This window comes from Camarhynchus parvulus, chromosome 5 (assembly GCF_901933205.1).
Source record: "Camarhynchus parvulus chromosome 5, STF_HiC, whole genome shotgun sequence".
In the NCBI taxonomy this organism is placed as follows: Eukaryota; Metazoa; Chordata; class Aves; order Passeriformes; family Thraupidae; genus Camarhynchus; species Camarhynchus parvulus.
Genome location: NC_044575.1, coordinates 57,337,007 through 57,356,918, shown reverse-complemented (window position 1 = coordinate 57,356,918; position 19,912 = coordinate 57,337,007). Strand labels below are relative to the sequence as shown.

Sequence of the window (19,912 nt, the reverse complement as noted above, 5' to 3'; positions counted from 1 at the left end):
CAGGCCACTGGAGCTCCAGCTCCCACCTGAGCTCCATCTCCTCCCTGCTGCCACCTGGTCATTCCAAGGGAATGAATCCAACTCCAGGAGCTGTGCAGAGGATATTTTTAAGAGCCCAATCCCAAGTCTATTGGCCTTGGATGGGAAGGGAAGGGGCTGAGTGGTGCTGGTGCTTCAAGGACCTGCAGACACTGCAGGAAACTCTGTCTGAGCTTCCAGTGCTCCCACAAGCTTCCCTTGAGCCAGGGCTGGCTCTGACTGCCCTCCTTGCTTCCACTTCAAGATGAAGACATGGGGACCCTTCACGGCTGACCAAAACCAACTATTCCACAGAAAGCTCCCCTCCAAATGGCCAGCAGCTGCCATCTCTGCACAGCTGGGCAGCTCAGGAAGCTCAGGAAGCTCAGGCTCACCCATCCTTGGGTGAAGAACTTCAGAGCCAGAGTCAGGCCTAGCAGTGCAGACAGATCACAAGAAAAACCTTTAGGAAATCCACCTAACTCCTAAGCCTGTCTCCAGCAGGGAGCAGAGAGCCCACACTGAGCTGCGCATGCAGCTGGGCCTCCCTTCCTTGTGGACTTGCAGCATCCAAGCTGCCCCTGCCATGTCCTCTCTGCTTCTGAGGACACCAGGGCCCCCCAGAGATGCAGCAAAACCCCATTTCCATCATTCTGACTGGCAGTGCTGCCTTTAATTCCTCAAGTTCATTATGCTGGAGAGGGAGAGGAGAGACAGGGAAACTGATTGCCCCTGCAGAAAGGCAGTGTTTCCCAAACTGGGGATTTATTAGCACAACAAAAGGCCACAGCACCTCCCCACCGCCCTTCCCAATCCATCAAACTGACAGCCCATCCATAAGGATCTTCCTGAGCTGCCAGAGCTGGGCTACCTAAACCAGCAGCCTTCCTCAGCCATCCCTCCTCCTCCTCCTCCTCCTGACTGACCCAGCAGCTCTGTGTTTTATCAGATATTTCATCAGATATCCACCTTGCAATCCCCACCATGCCTTACAGGGAATAAATCACCAAAGAGCCCAAGGGACAATATTTCCCAATCCCCAATAGTGAAGGAATGATCAGCTGGACTGGTAACACCTCCCAAGAACCTCCAAGCTCCAACAGACTTAGGAACCAGCAGGAAATAGGGAGACATCAGTCTGGAGGGAAAACTTCATCTTCACTTGGAGTGGCCCAGTGAGAAAGAGGCCTGGATTTTGGATTTCATGGTGTATTGCCAGTCAGTGCCTGTTAAAGGTGTGGGGCTGCTTTTAGCAAGGCAAAACCCTCCTGGCTGATGTTTCAGGACCACAAAGGGAGAGATGCACTGTGGAGCCCTGGCTGGGGGGTATGAAGACCCCCCTACCCCCAAAAATGTCTCCCCAGCCTGCTCCCCATGCACCCACAGGACGGATGACTGAGGTACCACACACAGCTGCTGGCTGGAAGACTGAGCATTAGAGCAGCATTTTGGAAGCAGGGTGTCCCACCTGTCCTTGTCCAGGTGACCCAGTGGGTGTCACAGGCTCAGGAGAGCACCTGGGCTCTGCTGAGCAGGGGTTGTCCAGAGCTGACCGTCACATCTGGTGATTTAATGCTCTCAAGAGAGAGCTCACCTCAGGAGGGGCTCCTGAAAGTCCTCCCTGCCTTGCAATCCCACTGACACTCCCACAGGACATTTCCCCACCATCTGACAGGCCTTTCCACCTCCACAGGGAACCAAATCCTGCTCCTGCCTCTCCTCATCCTCCCCTCCCTCCCATTCTCCAAGGGCTCAGAGGGAATCTCAGCACATGTGGGGTGTGCCCTGACATTTCTGCTCACTTCTCCTCTGGCAACAGTCACTGCTCCTTGCAGGAAGGATGATTCCCCACAGAAATATGGATTCCCACCTCAGGAACATGGATTCCCCCTTCAGAAACATGGATTCCTCCCTCAGAAACATGGATTCCCCCTTCAGAAACATGGATTCCCCCTCAGGAAGATGGATTCCACCTTCAGAAACATGGATTCCCACCTCATGAACATGGATTCCCCTTCTTCACGTATTCCCCCTCAGAAACATGGATTCCTCTTTCAGAAACATGGATTCCCCCTCAGAAACTTGGATTCCCACCTCAGAAACATGGATTCCCACCTCAGAAACTTGGATTCCCACCTCAGAAACATGGATTCCCCCCTCAGAAACATGGATTCCCCCTCAGAAACATGGATTCCCCCTAAGGAACATGGATTCCCCTTCAGAAACATGGATTCCCTCCTCAGAAACATGGATTCCCACCACAGAAACATGGATTCCACCCTCAGAAACATGGATGTTTTGCATGTCAGATTGAAGTAATTCCACAGTGGGAAGCAGAGCCCAACAGTGCAGCCCTTTTCCTGGCTCTTTTGCCAGCATTTCTGGGCAAAGCTGCATTATTCTCCCCTGCTCAATGCCTGTGACACCTCAAGCACTGTGTCCCTCAGGACTCAGGACTAACAGGACACCTCCACAACCCCCTGCACCCATCTGTGCCATGGATTCACCTTTCTCCCCACACCAAGGGTTCCCAGTGGGGCCATCTCACCCCCACAGCTGCCATCTCTCCAGCTCTTGCTGTTTTCCCACTGTTAGCCACAAATCCCTCAGCTGTGACTGCACCTGCTCCCCAAGCTTTAGTGCCTTCCTGAATTCCATGGTTTGGACACCAGTGGCCCAGGGAATCCGTGGCTGCCCCATCCCTGGAAGCTTTCCAGGCCAGACTGGACGCGGCTTGGAGCAACCTGGGACAGTGGAAGGTGTCAGGGCTGGCACCAGGTGCCTTGAAAGTCCCTTCCAACCCAAACCATTCTGTGATCCATTCTGTGAGACAAGACCCATCCAGATCCCCCAGAGGTGCTGTTGTTCATGCAGCTTTCAGGGGCTGAAAATGCATTTTCCAGTGGGGTAAAGGGGTTCAGAGGCTCCACTCTCATCCGTATGGGAATGCAGCCTTGGAAAGAGAAGAACCTGGAGCTAGTGTCCTTCCAAGAGGAGGCAGAAGCTGGGGAAGTCTCTGACCTGCCTCTTCTCTCACCTCCTTGCACACTGAGCAAAAGCCAAGAGATGCAAAGGCAAGAGCAGCCATCAGTAGATGAGTGCTGGTATTTATTGTGCTGTAACAGACAGTGCTGGTTGGAAATGGACAGGGAATTTTGAGGTGGAATCAATGCTGAGGCCATTCCTGTGTGTCTCCAAGCAGTGTGGAGCAGAGCTGAAGGAAGAAAGGGGTGAGAGTGGGGGTACCCAAGGGCAGAAATGTGCTTCAAACTGTATCAAGAACCCTGTACATGGGCCCTTCTGGGGCAGCCAGGGGTACAGGCCAGGCTTACAACTCATTAATTAAGCAGAGCAGCTAATCTTAGCACTAAGGAACTCTAGCTCAGGTAATGTAACATTTAAAATGAATTGGACAGAAGTCATTCACAGTCAAGATTTCCATTCCTGGGATGGGTGAGAGCTATTGTTATGATTAGATTACTGCCAGCCAGGACCAAAACAGTACACCAGGGCAAGAGGAAAATATCATCCACATGGATCAGCTCCAGCTGTGGCTCTGAATGAGGTGCCGGGGGCGAGCGTGAGATCTCCACTACTGTATCAAAACAAACACCACGGGTGGCACACGTAGAGCATAGCATTGTCATTGTCATTGTCATTGGGCTGGGGACACACCCCTGCCCGGGGCAGCCGAGGGAGCAGCGCTGCAGCAGCAGAAAAGTCGCTTGTTCTTCTCCTCCCCCTCTCTCCCTCCTCTGATAAGTCACGGGCTCTCTCTCCCAAGGGCACTGCAGTTCCACTCAAAATTCATCTTCAGAGCTGTCGGCCAGGAGCATCACTCGGTCCTGCATGCTGTTAAATTCCCTCTGCTGGGGGAGGAGAACAAACATCAGAGAGGTGCAGAAAGGAGAGAATTTGGATGCCCCCATCCCGTAACTGAGGCACCCCAGCTCAGACAGACCCCAGCCAGGCTGAGTTTGATTTCCAGCCAGGAGGGTTCAGAGTTTCCATACCTTCCCCTGGCAGGTTCCATACCTTCCCTTGGCAGTTTCCATACCTTCCCCTGGCAGGTTCCATACCTTCCTTTTGTGCCTCTTGGAGCCGTTTCTCCTCTGGCGATTCATCATCTTAATGCTGTAGAGCGCTCCCAGGATGAAGAGGGCTCCAGCTATTCCAACTCCCACAGGAACCAGCATCCCTGACATGTATCCTGCCTAAATGGAGGAGAGAGGAGCAGAGCATCACTCCCAAAACCATCCTTTCAGAGCCATTTTCACCAGCCAAGGACTGCAATTTATCCCTACAGTGATTTCCTCAAAGTTTACTGGATTTGAGCCCCCATCACCTTCCTGCATAGGATGATTCCCCACTCCAGGAGCAAGCTGGTCAGCAGCACAAATCAGCTTTTCCTGACACACATTTACTGCTGACACCTGAGACCCTGCACTGCCTGCCTTTAGGAGAGGGACCATTGTGTGCTGAAATCCTCTTCTGGGTGGAGGGATTGTAAAACAGAGGATGGGGCAAATGAGAGGGGCACACAGACTGGTGCTGATAAACTCAGTTAGGAAGAGGAGGGAATGGGGTCAATTATTTGCAAGTGATTTGCTACACCAGCAACTGGTTGGGAGTGTTTTTTGTTTTGAAGGGAAACCTTGGCTGCCAAAGGAAGGTGATCTCAAGGCCTCCTTGGGTTTGTACTCAAAATCTTTGAGCCAAACGGTTTGGCTTTGCATGGTGTGAAAAATGCCTATTTTATGATTGGCTTTTCTCAAATATTAAAATGAATATTAGATGTGTTGTGTAAGAAAGTTATGCTGTATTAATTTTCTTAAGTAGTGTGTTAAATATAGTTTTAGGTTATAACAAAATGTTAAAATAGAAATTATGCTATGTAGGATACTTTTTTTAAAGAAAGGACTCACAGTGAGATAGCAGCCACAGGACACCTAAATCTTTCAGCGAAAGAGAATTTATTGCTCCCTTATCAGAAGAAATGAACTTCTTCCTGCCTTGCTCAGCAGTGAAGATGCTGTCAGGATTCAGAGGAAGAAGTTGACACTGACCAGACAGAATCCTGTGTTTGAATGGAATTTATGCATCATGGATGAGGTGTATGAATATGCAACAGGCTGTTGTTTTTAAGGGTTAATCCTCTGTTAACGTGGGTCCTTTTTCGGGCTTATTTTGCCCAGAAAAGATACCTGGACATCCATAACTCTTTGTTTCTATTGTCTCATATTGTCCTAATCCAAATTGTCCAAATTATTATTACTCTAATTATATTGCTATTTTTATAACCATTTTATAATTATTAAACTTTTAATATTTTAAAACCAAGTGATTGGTGTTTTCCATACATGGGAAGGGGTCCCCTGCATGGCAGCAGGATGGTGACACAGAGGGAGGGCACTCACACCCTCAGGTGGCCTTAAGGGGAGCACAGCAAAATTAACCAGCCCTAATTCAATCACTGTGATCAGTGTGTTTGCACTGCCCATTAAAACAAAAAATACAGACAGCATGGCTAATCTAAAATTACACATCTAAACACTCTAAATCCTTAGGAAAATATTCCCAAGTGCTTGCTATTTTATATTTTACTGCTTTAAATGAAAAGGAACCTAAGTTTTAAAGTATTGCCTCAGAATCCTCACCTAATCACATTGCAAGGGAGGCTGGTACAGCCTGGCTCCCCTCTGTAGCTCTGCCTCTCCTCACACTGCAGCCACAGTCCTGTGCTGTGCCACTACAGCTTCACCCTCTGCCTGCTACACCCCCCAAAAATCGATTTTACACATGCCAAGGGACACAGGCACGAATTGTGAGGACTATCAGCTCCCAGCAAGACTCAGCCCAGTGCTTACAAACACCTGTCTTCATCTGTGCTCTCAAAACACAACACAGCACACCCACCATAATTACTTCTCTTCCGTAATCCACTGAGTGGGAGGAAATAATTTTTTTTTTTTTAATCTGTTCAGGTGCAGTAGCCTGCCTGTGTACACTTACCTGGAGAATGAAAATAACTGCTTTCATCTGGGGCAGGCACAAAGTGGATCAGGGTTTGGGTCAGGGTTTGAGTCAGGTTTGGATCAGGATTTGGACTGGAATTAGATCAGGGTTTGGGTCAGGTTTGGATTGGAAGGGTTTGGGTCAGGTTTGGATTGGAAGGGATTAGGTGGGTCATGTTTGGGTCAGGATTTGGGTCAGGGTTTGGATTGGAATTGGATTAGGGATTGGGTCATGTTTGGGTCAGGATTTGGGTCAGGGTTTGGATTGGAATTGGATCAGGGTTTGGGTCAGGTTTGGATCAGGGTTTGGACTGGAATTGGATCAGGGTTTGGGTCAGGTTTGGATTGGAAATGGATTAGGGATTGGGTCATGTTTAGGTCAGGGTTTGGATTGGAATTGGATCAGGGATTGGATCAGGGTTTGGATTGGAATTGGATCAGGTTTTGGGTCACGGTTTGGATTAGAATTTTAGATTAGATTAGATTTTTGGTTTAGAGCAGCACCAGATCCTTTTCTATGGATCCCCATCAGGGACTGCTCCCCTCCTCCCCCAAGGAGGGCTGGTTTTCTCCCCAAGCCCCTCCAGATCCTACTCAGTGCTTTAAACAGCAACAGCTCCCCTGTGTGTGGATCCCAAAGCTTGAGGGATCTTCAGCTGCATGGTTCAGATTCCCTGAACCCCCTCCCACAACACCCAGCCCTGTTCAGCTCAGGTGCTGGGACGGGGCTGCAGCCTGAGCCCAGCTCCCCAAAAAGGAATTTAGTGAGGACACAGCTGAAGGCTGTGTCTCTGTGAGGCAATTAAGGTGCCTTAATTGGGTGACCTAATTAGTGTAGTGTGGAGTTTTCTATTTCTGGAACTTTGCTGCTGGCATGGGCAGTGAGGGGAGGTTCTGAGCTGCTGCCCAGCTGAGTTTCCATGTCAGAAATTACAATGAGCTCCTCAGCCTGTCTGTGAGCCTTTACCACACCTGACCAGCCCATGGCCTTTTCCAGGTTTCCCCCAGCCCCCAGATCAGTGTTTTATACCCCAAAAACCTGTGATGTGATGCAAACCCAGCCCTTCTGTGTCTTGCAGCCCAACTTCTGAGGGCTTCTGCACTTTCTTGACAGAAAACCCCATTTCACAGACCACAGCCACATTTTCACCCCTTTATGGGGAAGATGTAGCTTCTTTAGGGATGCTTTTACTACACCCAATCCACACTCAGGACCTTCCTGGCCCTGCTGGGCTTTGAGATAACAGCAAGAGAACTTGAGAGGATCATCATGTCCATTATTTGCCCCACCAAATGCAGCATTTGCACAGTGATTGCAGGAAACCAGAGCTAAATCTGTCCCTGATGCTGTGCTCCTGGTCTTACAGACCCACCTGAGGCACAGGGAAGGACATTTCTCTCAGAGATGTGCTGGAATCCTCTTCTGGGTGGAGGGATTATAAAACAGGATGGGGCAAATGAGAGGGGCACACAGACTGGTGCTGATAAACTCAATTAGGAAGAGGAGGGAATGGGGTCAACAGGTTTATTTGGAAGTGATTTGTGACACCAGCAATTGGTTGGGAGTGGGGGGGAGTGGTTTTTGTTGGGCTTTTCTAAGGAAAAATGTGAGCCAGGTGAAAGATCCCAAAGGAGGGAGGTGGTTCAGGAGTGAAGTGGACACCAGTGGGTCCTCAGTGACAGCAGTGCTTGTGCTGGGTGTGAGAATCCATAAAATCAGAGGGTTTTGGGGAAGCTGCAAATGGCAGGCCTCAGAGACAGCAGAACTGTGATTAGAGCTAAGCAGCAGCCATGAGATTGGTCAGCAGAAAAATTATGTAAGAAGTACAAAAGTAAGGACAAATAGAACAATGGCCTGTGTATTAAAGCTTGTCTAGAATAACTCCCTAAGCTGCAGAAAAGTTTATCTAGTGAGATATTAGGAAGTTCTAAGCTTAATAATGGAGCTCTGTGCATTGTGTTTTAAGGCTCACAAGCAGGTATTGTATTTGAAATAAGTAAGCATTGTTTTAACCAGTGATAGGTGTGGTTATAGTGGTTGGATAGAACTACTGTCAATGTGCTTTTGCTTTGTGTGATTGGTCAAAAAACTTTTAAAGTGAGTTGTAACATTAAGTTCTTGGTCTGCTGCCTGAGATGTGCGCTGCTGGCATCTTCCCATTGTCATAACCATGTCATGAGGCTGATGCTGGAAAATGAACCAGCTCAAGGCTGTTCCCTGCAGTCCCATCCCATTTGTGATTTGTGCACAGCCCCAGCCAGTGACAGCTGGGCACTGCCACAGCCCAGGCTCTGCCTGCACGAGGTTCAGACTCTGCAGGGCACTGCTGGAGACAGGAACATGCAGCCCCTCTGCAACAGTGAAGGACAGAGGTGGCCAACAAGGTGGCAAGAGGAAAGACAAGCTACAGCTTCAGGGAGAAGCCACTGATGTCCCCAGGCTGTGCTGTGCCACGTGCTGGCATGAGCAGTGCCCTGTGCATGCTGCAATCCCTCCAGGCACACAGACAGCCTCAGCTGCTCTTTACCTTGGCTGGGAAAACCATTCTCTGTTCTTTCAGCATCTGCTCTGGATGAATCCCAGGCCAAGGGGGCTCTAGACTGGCTCTAGACTTGCCTCCTTCCTAGTGCAGGCAGAAAGGCAACTCAGCAGGGCTGGGCAGGAACCCACCTGAAGCCCTCCCACCCCCCAGTCCTGCAGAACTGTTCCAGATTGCAATGCAAGATGTATTCTGTTACCATCTGTGTGGCACTTGTCTTTTGTCAGTGGGCAGTTTGCCTTATCTCTCTCTCTGAGTGCTCACAATCACTCCACCCTCGGGAGGGGACACCTGCTGATAACAGCCATTGAATGTCCCTGCATGGCTGATAAGAACTACAGCATCCCATTGGGAGATGTGAGCCCAGAGGGAGGAGCCAAGCATTCCTACCTGGATATAATCTGGAGATTCTGGAACATCAGCATGGCTTCTCCACTGGATTCTCCAGAGGAGCAGCAGCTGCCTCTTCTCCCACTGGATCTTCAGAGGAGGACTACACCCTTTTCTACAGGACCCCTGCTCCAGCAGAACCACCCCTGACACTGCAGGAGGGCTGAACCACAGTTCCAATGGGACTGCTGCCAGCACCCTGACCCACAGGGTGTCAGGTTGGGTTCTGACCCTGTCAGTGTTGTTCTAGTGGACTGCATTGTTTATTTTATCTGTTTTTTTTTTCCTTTCCCTATTAAAGAACTTTTATTTCCTGTTCCTATATTTTTTGCCTGAGAGCCCCTTAATTTAAAATTTATAGCAATTTGGAGGGGTGGGGAGGGTTTACATTCTCTGTTTCAGGGGAGGCTCCTGCCTTCCCTAGCAGACTCCTGTCTTTCCAAACCAAGATAAGAACAGACACCCAGGGCCTGATTCTCTGCTCTGACCTGATGGTAAATGGTGAAAGTGCTGCTGGAATTTGGTGTGGAGCAGTGGCTGGGCTGGCTGGGTGAGTCTGCCTGAGCTCAGGGATGGCTTTGCAGACATCACTCCCACTCCCTGTGATGGTTTTTGTTTCTACTGACTCTGACCCTCTTCAAGAATCTCCAAGGCCTGTTGGGTCACAAAATGTTCTTGCTGTCACCCCATTTCCAGCTTCATGGCTCTGCTGTCAGCAACACAACGCTTGGAAAGCTTCACAACCATTTTTGAAATGTCAATATTTGCTCCAGGGCAGCAGAGCCTAAAAAGCCATCAGTGCCTGTGGCTGCACAGCTCTTGGATGCATGGAGCAGCCCCTGGGATGCCAGGGAGGAAGGATCAGGGTCTGGAACCTTGTTTATCAGCTTTGCTGTGTTTGATAATTCTCCTTGCAGGGATTTGCATCACGTGGAGGTGGGAAAGGCCTCATGCAGAGGCACTGGCATGGCAGGCAGCCTCTCACCAGAGAGCAGCACCTCTTGATTTGGATCCAGAACTGAGCTCAGCACAGAGAGAAAAGGGGTGGAACTAAGTTCTTTACCTTGGGGTCCCTGGAAACATTCCAGGTCAGGCTGGACAGGGTCCTAAACACCTGGTCTGGTGAAGACATCCCCGCTCAGTGCAGAGGGGCTGGGCTACATGGACTTCCAAAGGTCCTTTCCCACCAAAACTATTCTAGGGTAAGTTAAGGGGAAATAAAAAAAGGTAACTTGGGTTATCTGACAAGGTCATTTTCTGGTGCAGAGAAATCAATCAAACACTTCTGTCCCTCCTGCCCTTAGTTCCAAGTCATCAGGGATTATTTTGTGCTTTCACACCACTCTATACCAGCAGCACCTGGCTCATTTGCCTCCCAGAGAAAATTTTAAGCCCTTTCCCAACTGTCTGTATAGAGATAAAGAACTGCACTGACAATAATTTATTTATTCCTGCAAGTAAAAATGGTTTTGCTTTGAAAGGGACTGAAACACTGAGCCTCCTACCTTGTCTTTCAGCTTCTCCATCCAGCTTCTCACTGAAAAATAAGGAAAAATAAAAGCTGAAATCATGTTGCTTCTATTAATCAGTAACAAATGATAGTGATAACATTAAAATAGACAGCAATTAAATTGACAAGCTGATAAGGCTGAACATTAGATTTCCTCTTTCCTCATTCATAAGAAAAAGCAAATGCAGCAAATCAACACAAGAAAGTCTTGGAGTTGGCAGGCAAGCAGCTCACCTTTGGCTGAGCAATTCACATCTTCAGAGTGATTTAAAAAGGAAAATAAAAACCAGTATTTCAAGCTGTGTATTTTTGACCATCACTTCTCATACACACACCAGGGTGTCTGACCAGGAGAAAACCTTTCAGTGCAGTTATTTCCTTCCCCTGGCCTCCTCTATGTGGATATTTTCCCCTGTATTTTGTATAGCCTGTAATGATGGCTAAAAATGTATTTTTCACTGCCTTTTATTGCCCTGCTTTTCTGGAATAGCCACTGCCTGCTCTGGGAAGCCTCCAGAGGGCTGGGATGGCACTGGAGGGGCTAAATCACCAACCCAAGCAACTTTATACTGCCAGCACTGCCACTTTTTCTCCTGACAACTAAATAAAATATGAAAAATGACAGCTGAGAATTAAAATTGTGCAATGGCAGGTGCTTTGGGATGGAACATTCAGTGATCTCAAAAGAGCTGCAAGGGCTCAGCAGTGGGTGCAGGGGTCACAAACACCACAGGGCACTGGGTGTGTCTGCACTGCACCGAGGGCAAAATGCCCACAAGGATCTGCCAGGATTTTAACAAATTCCTGCTCATGGCTAAGAGGCAATAAACAGTTAAATATTGGGGTTTTGGGGGGCTCAGCAAGTGTGTTTTTTCAAGGGTTCTCATCTCTCCAGGAGGACAATGCTAAAGGCACAGGGGACTCTTGGATGCAGCAGTGTCCTTCTGAGGGATATTTCTTCCAGGGTGCATTAAATCCCAAATGTAACACAAAGTTTATGGATTTAAACCTGATCTCCAAGCCTGCTTTGTTATGAAACATCCCTTCAAAGCTTGAATTAGCAACATCAGTGTCTGCATCACTCAGAGCACCCTTCTGAAAGGAGCCTTTCTGTGAGTGGGGAGGGGGCACGGCAGGGCCAGCAGCAAATGGCTATTTCATGCCTCAGAAACAGCACAAGTTCAAAGCCATTTGAATACTCCCTTTGAAGTGTTAGCAACATAACACCTTCAGAAGGATAACACCTAACAGAAGGATCCCAAATTAGCTAAAGGTGAACACCTGTGAAAGAGGCACAGGTGCACTTATCTCTGATGGGGAGCTGAGAAAAAAAAGATTAATTAACCAGGAGAGGGACACACACACAGCACTAGAAGAGCGCAAGAGGTCTTGTTTTATCAGCTCTTCCCACCATTAGTCCTGGCCTGCATAGGCTAAGCCATACAAAACTCAGTTTATGAAGGTGCCACCACAAACCTCCTCTGCCAGCCTGGGCCTGCATGCCCTGGATTCACAGAATTCACAGAATCACAGAATTCACAGAATTACAGAATCACTGGGTTGGAAGAGACCTTCAAGATCATCGAGTCCAACCCAGCCCCAACACCTCAGCTAAACCCTGGCACCCAGTGCCACATCCAGGCTTTGTTAAACACACCCAGGGATGGGGACTCCACCATCCAGAATTTTATCACCCTTTCTTTTTCCTGATATCCAACTGTATTTCCCTTGGTACAGCTTGAGGGTGGATTCCCAGTGGAATCCCAGAGAGGAAGGACACCCTTGGCTGCCCTGGGCTGGGCTTCCAGGTGTGACACTGCCAGCAGTGGTGACAGTGGCTCAGGCACAGAGCTGCAGACCTGGGGACAGCATCCCCACGTGCACCTGCAGTGCTCAGCTGGCCCAAACCCCAGCTGAGCACAGCACAAAGCCTATTTTTACACCTCTCCCAACAATTCCATGGGATCAGTGATCTCACCAATAGCTGACCCACTTTGCTGCAGCTGAACAACAGCAGCAATTAACTCCAGAGTATTTCTGCCAAGGCAGAGGCAGGGCTGAGCTAAGAATATTCCATTACCTATTTTTAATGAACACAGATTCTGGCTGTGTTCCCCTCTGCTCCACCAAGCAACAGCAGCACCCAGCAGTTCCATAGTACAAATCTTTATTTGCTGTTACACGTTTGTTTGTTATTAAACCCAGCCTTGCTTTCAGCTGTGAGGTGTCTTTGGATATCAACCCAGGCCACAGGAAAAACAACCCAAGGTGATTCTCCCTGACTAGGTGCCTCTCCAGGGGATGCTCTAGTGCAGCCACAGCCTTTGATCTCTGCCAGAGGAAAATAATGGCCCCAAATTAATGAGATTCAGGCAGGAGGTCAGAAAATCCCCTATGTCCTGGCAGGACTGCACTGGGAAGGAGCAGAGAGTGTGGAGCTGCGTTGAAGATTGCAATGCAAGATGTTTTCCATTACCATCTGTATGGCAGATTACCTTTGTCAAGTGGGCAGTTTGCCTTATCTCTCTCTCTGAGTGATCACAATCACACCTCCCTCGGGAGGGGACATCTGCTGATAACAGCCATTGAATGTCCCTGCATGGCTGATAAGAACTACAGCATCCCATTGGGAGATGTGAGCCCAGAGGGAGGAGCCAAGCATTCCTACCTGGATATAATCCAGAGGTTTTTGAGACACCAACATGGCTTTCTCCCCTGGATTCCCCAGAGGAACAGCAGCTGCCTCTTCTTCCACTGGATCTTCAGAGGAGGACTACACCCTTTTCTACAGGATCCCTGCTCCAACAGAACCACCCCTGACACTGCAGGAGGGCTGAGCCACAATTCCAATGGGACTGCTGCCAGCACCCTGACCCACAGGGTGTCAGGCTGGGTTCTGACTCTGGCAGTGTTGTTCTAGTGTGCTGCATTGTTTATTTTATCATTTTTATTTTTTATAGCAATTCAGAGGGGTGGGCAGGGTTTACATTCTCCATTTCAGAGGAGGCTCCTGCCTTCCTTAGCAGACTCCTGTCTTTCCAAACCAAGACAAGCTGTCACAGCCAAGGTCCCAGCCCTGTCAGGCTGAGGCCAGGACAAGTCAGGGAGCACTGGGTTACCATGAATTACTTCTGATGTCACCAATGCACTGTTCTAACAGCTGGCAGGAGATCACAAGCCCCGTGTCACCAAAACTGAACACTCACTGCTCCAGTGTGTGTGTGTGGATAGGAGACAGAGCATTATTCCAAGGCAGAACTGATATCTATGCTAAGCAGCTACCATCAATTAATTCTGGGCTTCAGACTCTAATCATGCAACAGAATCCATAATTAATATTCTGGCTTGGTCTTGGGAGAGGAAGGTTGTGGCTGGCACCTTCCCATGAAAATGCAGCTCTCTCCAAGAACACCAGGTGACTTGCCAATGAGGGCAAGCAAATAATTAGTAAAAAATACTCTAGTCCATGTATTTTTCATCATCCCCTTTATTCCTCCTTTCTCTGATCACTGAATGTCCTGAAGAAATTCCAAGAGTCTCTCTGGGTGTGAATTACTAACAAGTGTCTGCAGTGCTGGCTCATCTTCCACAGCACTTCCAGGATGGTGACTGGTCCAAACTCTGCCTCAGCTTAATTTTGATCCCTTGGTTTCATGGGGAGCTAAGTAAGATGAGTGTGGAGCACTTCAGCAAATTACATACATAATCTGACATTTCCTCAGTGATTTATATAATGTCTGCATCTCTGCAAATTAATTTTAAATAACATATAGCTTAAGATTAAGCCAGTCAGGAGCACAGAGGAGGAGCACACAGGTCTGGCACTGGCCTCAGAGCAGCCCAGGGTGGATTCAGACAGTCCCAGATGCAATGTGCTATTTTTGGGCAGTTTTACCCAGCTTTCCCCTTCAAAATGTGCAGCCAGCTATTCAGAAGCTCTGGTGCTAAAGAAGTGAGGCTCATTTGCAGAGTTCAGCAGCAGCCTGTGGTGTCTGCCTGGCCCTTTTGGGAGGGACCTGGCCCAAAGGGACACTCACAATTCCCTGTGAGCCAAACCCCTCTGGGAGCTCAGGCTCTGGCAATGCAGGCAGGGGCTCAGGAGGGGACAGCAGGTGACACCTGAGGGTACATGGCACTGGATGCCCAAAATCAGAAAGTGCTCTGAGGTCTCCCCAGAGCCTTCTCTCCTCCAGGCTGAACACCCCCACCTCTCCCAGCCTGTCTCCAGCCCTCAGAGCATCTCTGTGGTCTCCTCTGGACTCACTTGGGTCCAGATCCCTTTTATGTTGAGGCCTTCACTCCTGATCTCCCTCCCTGATGCTGTTCCAAGGACTGTCCATCCTCAGACAAGCTGTTTTTCATGTTCCAGGTCTCCTGAGCCCCCTCTGTCCTGTCAGCTGCAGGGGCTGGGTGGCAGAGCCTCACCCCAAGGCACCCCCAAATCTCTCACCAAAAGCTTTTCCCTGCTTCCCTCCCCACCCTCCTCTGAAAGCAGGAGCACAGCTCCTCAGGGCCTCTTGCTTTGCCAACTTTTAGTAATCCTAATTGCCTAATTATCCACTCCAATGCAATGATAAAGATGCTTAATAATTCTGTTCCCTTCTCATTCATTCCCTCCCTTCCCAGATAAGAAAATGCAAAGACTTCTGGTGGAGATTTCAGTCAATAATTCATGCCCTACTGCCATCAGTTGTGTCTCCCCCTCCCCTCTTGGATGCCCTGCTGCTTTGTCTTGTCACTTTGGTTTCATCTAATCAGCTTGTTTTAATCATATCCTCCTTTTTAATCATCAGTTAAAGCAATTCTGGTTTTCCATGGCACATTATCACTCATCCCTGCAGATGTTGCCTGGTTTTCAAATCCAGCACTTACAGCTTCATTCCAGAACTCCATCCTGCTCCTGATGAAGCTTCATCCATCACCTTTCCTTTTAAAAACTCCCCACCACGACCCCCAGACCAGGGATGGGGCATCCTTAACTTCTGGGCCTCACCACCCTCACAGTCAAGAATTTTTTTTTCCTGATATCTACTCCAAATCTGCACTCTTTCAGCAAAGGAGAGCTGGGTAAAGTGCAGAAAATAAGGAGAAGATTGATTACTTTCAGTCAGTCTGTACATACCAAGCAACCTGCCCTGTTCCATTACAGATTTCATCCCTTTCTCTTGCAGGTTAAACTTTTTTTTTTTTTCCCAAATGAGACTTGTGAGAACAATTTTGCAGAAATGCTTCGTGCTTCATCTGCTCAGCTCTGACAACTTAATGGCACAAGGGTGCATCTGCTCCTTTCCCTTAAAAAAGCACAATTTTCAATTTACTTACTAGCACAAATAAATAATAAAGGAAATGGCATCTGCCTGGAAGGCAGTATATTTTTAATTCCAGAACAACTACACCTACCTGATGGGAATGTTGATGCATGAATTGCCCAACTGCAGAAGACTTGAACAGCTGGATAATCAAACAAATGTCAAACTGACAATTACCATTTATGTTTTCAGATAAAAATTTTGCTTGAGTGAACTTTGAATTAACCCAGTGAACTTTAATAGCTACCATGGCACTGTCTGCTCCCTGAACTGCACCATCTACACCCTTTTCCCTGCCTCTCCAGCTGCAGCCCAAGCCTGGTTGCAACCCAAGCCTGCCTCAAATCGCTTGGAAAAGAAATGGAGATGGGGAGACAACTCAGCACACTCATCCAGAAAGCAGGAACTAAATTTGGCTTCCCAACTCCTTCCCTGACCTTTTGACACTCCTTTCCCCATGGCATTAGGTCTGGTTCCTCCTTTTCCTTTTCTCTTGCACTTTTTAAGCCGTTTTCCACTTTACCTGCCCCTTGCTGAGGCTGGCAAAGGCACTGCCCTTGTGCCTTGGCATTTCTCTGTGAACTCAGTTCTTCTGTGGGGCCTTCAAAACACATATTGACATCTACACACCATTTGTTCCTCCCTCAGTGGCCCCAGACAGGCACAAGATGTTAAAGCCAAGCCAAGGTACAAAACCTGCCATTATCCAAAAAGGCACCACAGCAGGAAGTTGCTGTGAACTGGCTGGCACAATTTGTTGTGTGATTAAATATTTACTGATCACACTGTGTTCAAAAGCTGGGTCTGCTCTGGGAGAGGAAATGCAAACTTTGTTCATGGAAATGGCAACGCCTCTGCTGGAGCACATGTGGGGTGAGCTTCTGCCTCACCTTGCCCTGGCTCAGCTCCTGGAGCAACACAGGGAGCTGCCAGCAGGGAGAACCCACCCTGCCTCAGCTCATGGGCTTCTTGTGTGCTGGAAATGCCCATATTCACCAGCTGTCAGAGAAACACAGACTGGTCTGGGTTAAAGGGACCTTGAAGAGAGGCTTGTTCCATCCCCACACCTCCCACTATCCCAGGTTGCTCCAAACTCCCTCCAACCTGGCCTTGGACACCTCCAGGGATGGGGCAGCCACAGCTTCTCTGGGCACAGAACCTGTGACAGATCCTCCCCACCCTCACAGCCAAGAATTCATTCCCAATATCCCATCTAACCCTGCCCTCTGGCAGTGTGAAGCCATTCCCTGTGTCCAGCCACTTCATGCCCATGTCCAAAGTCCTTCTCCACCTCTCTTGGTGCCCCTTGAGACCCTGGAAGGGGCTCTGAGTTCTCCCTGGAGACTCCTCATCAAAGCTGTGTCCTGCTGAAGATGAAAAATCTTTCTTTACTCATGAGCCTTGACTTTGCAGCTTTAGTAGCCTTTTTAAGGTGGTATTTGTGTGCTGTTTATTTACATACCACTACCCAAATGGAACTACCTAGAAGCAGCAGCTGAAGAGCCAGGTTCTATGAAAGAATGCTTTCCAGGCTTTTCCAGAGCACTGATACACCTCTTCCAGAGTTCTTCTGACCCCTGCACTCTCAATTCTAAAATTTTGCTGTACAATTACTTCTTTCTCAGAGGTCCCCAGTAAAAAATTAATTAATGGTTTATTCTTCCCGTGATTCATCCACTGGAGCAGGTGATGAATCAGCCAAAGTTTTCTTAAACAGTCTGGGACAAGCACCATGGAAAAATCTTGGTCCAAACAGTTAAAACTTGGTAAAGTTATCAAGAACTAGAATACAACAGAATATAAACCCAACCAATTTAATGACTGGCATGGCTTGTGCAGAGTTATAGGGCAATGCCTTGAGGGGGAACATCACCCTTCCCCAGCAAGTGCAGTCAGGGCCAGGTTGGACGGGGCTTGGGGCAACCTGGGCTAGTGGAAGGTGTCCCTGGCCACCACCCTGCACAGGGCTGTGAACAGAGAGGGTCTCTGAGGTCACTTCCAGCCCCAACCATTCTGAGATTCCATGATCTCAAACCTTACTGGCTGATTTCTGGAGAAGCTTCGAGGTGCACCGCGATCCTTAGTTTGCAAATCTTTAATTTCCTGATTTGTACAGGAAATGACATTGCAGCAGCTGAGGATGTGGCCCTGGAAGAGAAATCCTTCCTCCTGCCAGCAGGCTCCATGTTCTCCTGTCAGTCTGCCCAAATCCCCTGGGGGATCAGAGGGAACCAGCAGGTCACACAGGCACGGAGGGAAAATGCACCATCCCATCCCAGCCACCAGAGCTGAGCTGCACAAACACTCTGGGGATCTCTGTGCCTATATTTTAGCTCTTTCTGGCACCAAATCCCCCTAAAATCACTGCTGGTTTTGAGGGATGGCTGGAGGGTTTGACCCTGTAAATTTACCCCAGGATGCAACTTGGTCCTGCGCTATCTTTCAATGCCCATTTTTCTCCAAGCCTGTTTTTCACCCCATAACCCACCAGCCTCTCCCATAGTCTGGTGTAAGACTAAACAGATTCTGGCAAAGACAGGATAGATTTGTGCAAATTAAAACTAAATGTCAGGTTGCAGTGATGGGAGGGGTGGAAAAGGTGGAGAAGCTGAAGGTGGAGGGCACCTCATCCTTCCCTCTGCTCCAAGAGCATCTCATTTCAGCTGGAGGACAGCAGCAAAATGGTGGTGGCTGTTATGATGCCTTGAGGGGGCTACCTGGAACAGAGGCTGGGCAGAATATTTAATATTCCTTAAATATTCCTTATTTAAAGAATAAAGGAGGGATTTATTAAAAGGCCTTCAAAGGATTCACCTTGGTTAGCACAAGAGTCTTGCTACACCCAAGATGGACCCCAAGTCATGAGTTTCACACTTTTATAACTTTTGGTCCATTTCCATATTGGGTTTAATTGTCCAATTTTAGCTCCAGGCGATGCAGTCCCATCCTCCCAGTTTGCTCTCCTCAATTCCCTGTTGTTTGCACTTTTTGGGGCTAAGGCTGCAATGGTGTCCTTGGTTCTGGGGCTGGAGAAGGATTGTTTTGTCTGACTGAACTGTGAGGAGAACTTGCTAACACTCCATATGAAGTTCAGAGTCACACACTAAGGCAGTAGAGAATCTAGAAAATATGAAAGCTAAAACTTAAGGCATCAGTTATTTGACTAAATACCTTCCAAAGCGCCAGCTGAAGACACATGATACTCCCCTATACAGAGGAGAGGGCATTTCTCATTCAGCCCCCTCTAAATACAAACCCCAGAGATCTTCCTGCCCTCCTGGCAGAGCTCATGGCCTTTTCTACTTTAAAGGATCAGCAGCTACACTGCAAAATTTCTTCTTGTGCTTCAGTCTATGTCTGATATAAATCAGGATCGGAAAAGATTCTTGGTTTGCTTCTTTCTTTCCATAAAGAACAAAAGTAATTTTCAGAATCCCATTTCCTGGGGACACTGTATGAAGGATTTGCCAGCAGCAAGGGATGAAATAGGGGATTTTCCATTTTTGTGTTTAAGAAAAAGGATATATTTTCCTTATTTCAAGTTTTGGCCTTTATTTCATCTGTCAAGATGCAGCACTCCCCATGAAATGACATAAAGATCAATAAAGGACTAAATGGTTGGAACCAAAAATGATGGAGTTGACCTTTGAAGGAAAAACCAGGTATTAGACTGTGTTTTCAGCCAACAATTATTCCACTAATTAAACCACAAAGCCCTGAGCATCGATTAGATGCTAAAAATAAGATCTGATTATCACAGAGACTCATTTTCCTGCAAATCCTTGGGAAGAGCAGCATTGCCCAGTGTCAGTCACAAAAGGAAAATGAACTTGCTCATGTCTGCTAACAGGACAAGCCTTATCCCACATTCCTCCTACATCCAGAACTGAGCAACAATTCCCACTGAGATTCTCTTGGGATCAAGCTCCAAATGGAGCCTTAAAGCTCCTGACACCTGTCCCTGACTTCTTGTGTAACTATGAGCAAGTAAATTGGCCTCTTATTCCATTTTCCATCCTTGTTGTGGGAATATTAAAGATAAAATAGATCATATCTAGTAGGTCATATGTTCCTTTTCCTTGTGTCAGAGCCTCTTCCTTCATAGTTTAACATCCCCTACTGCAACACCTC

General features: G+C 48.1%; 1 protein-coding gene across 2 annotated transcripts in view; it reads right to left on the bottom strand.

The window, feature by feature from the left end:
* Positions 1-3,108: 3,108 nt before the first annotated feature.
* ARMH4 (armadillo like helical domain containing 4) overlaps positions 3,109-19,912 on the bottom strand; it is a 58,938-nt gene continuing 42,134 nt past the window's right edge. Inside the window, exons 6-8 of one of the 2 annotated variants that reach the window (XM_030950495.1) lie at positions 10,468-10,499; positions 4,098-4,232; positions 3,109-3,887 (exon numbers count right to left, since the gene is read on the bottom strand). In XM_030950495.1, coding sequence (XP_030806355.1) covers positions 3,819-3,887; positions 4,098-4,232; positions 10,468-10,499 — 236 coding nt within the window. In that variant the 3' untranslated portion in view covers positions 3,109-3,818. The remainder of the gene's footprint in view (positions 3,888-4,097; positions 4,233-10,467; positions 10,500-19,912) is intronic. The other variant, XM_030950496.1, reaches the window with a different exon arrangement.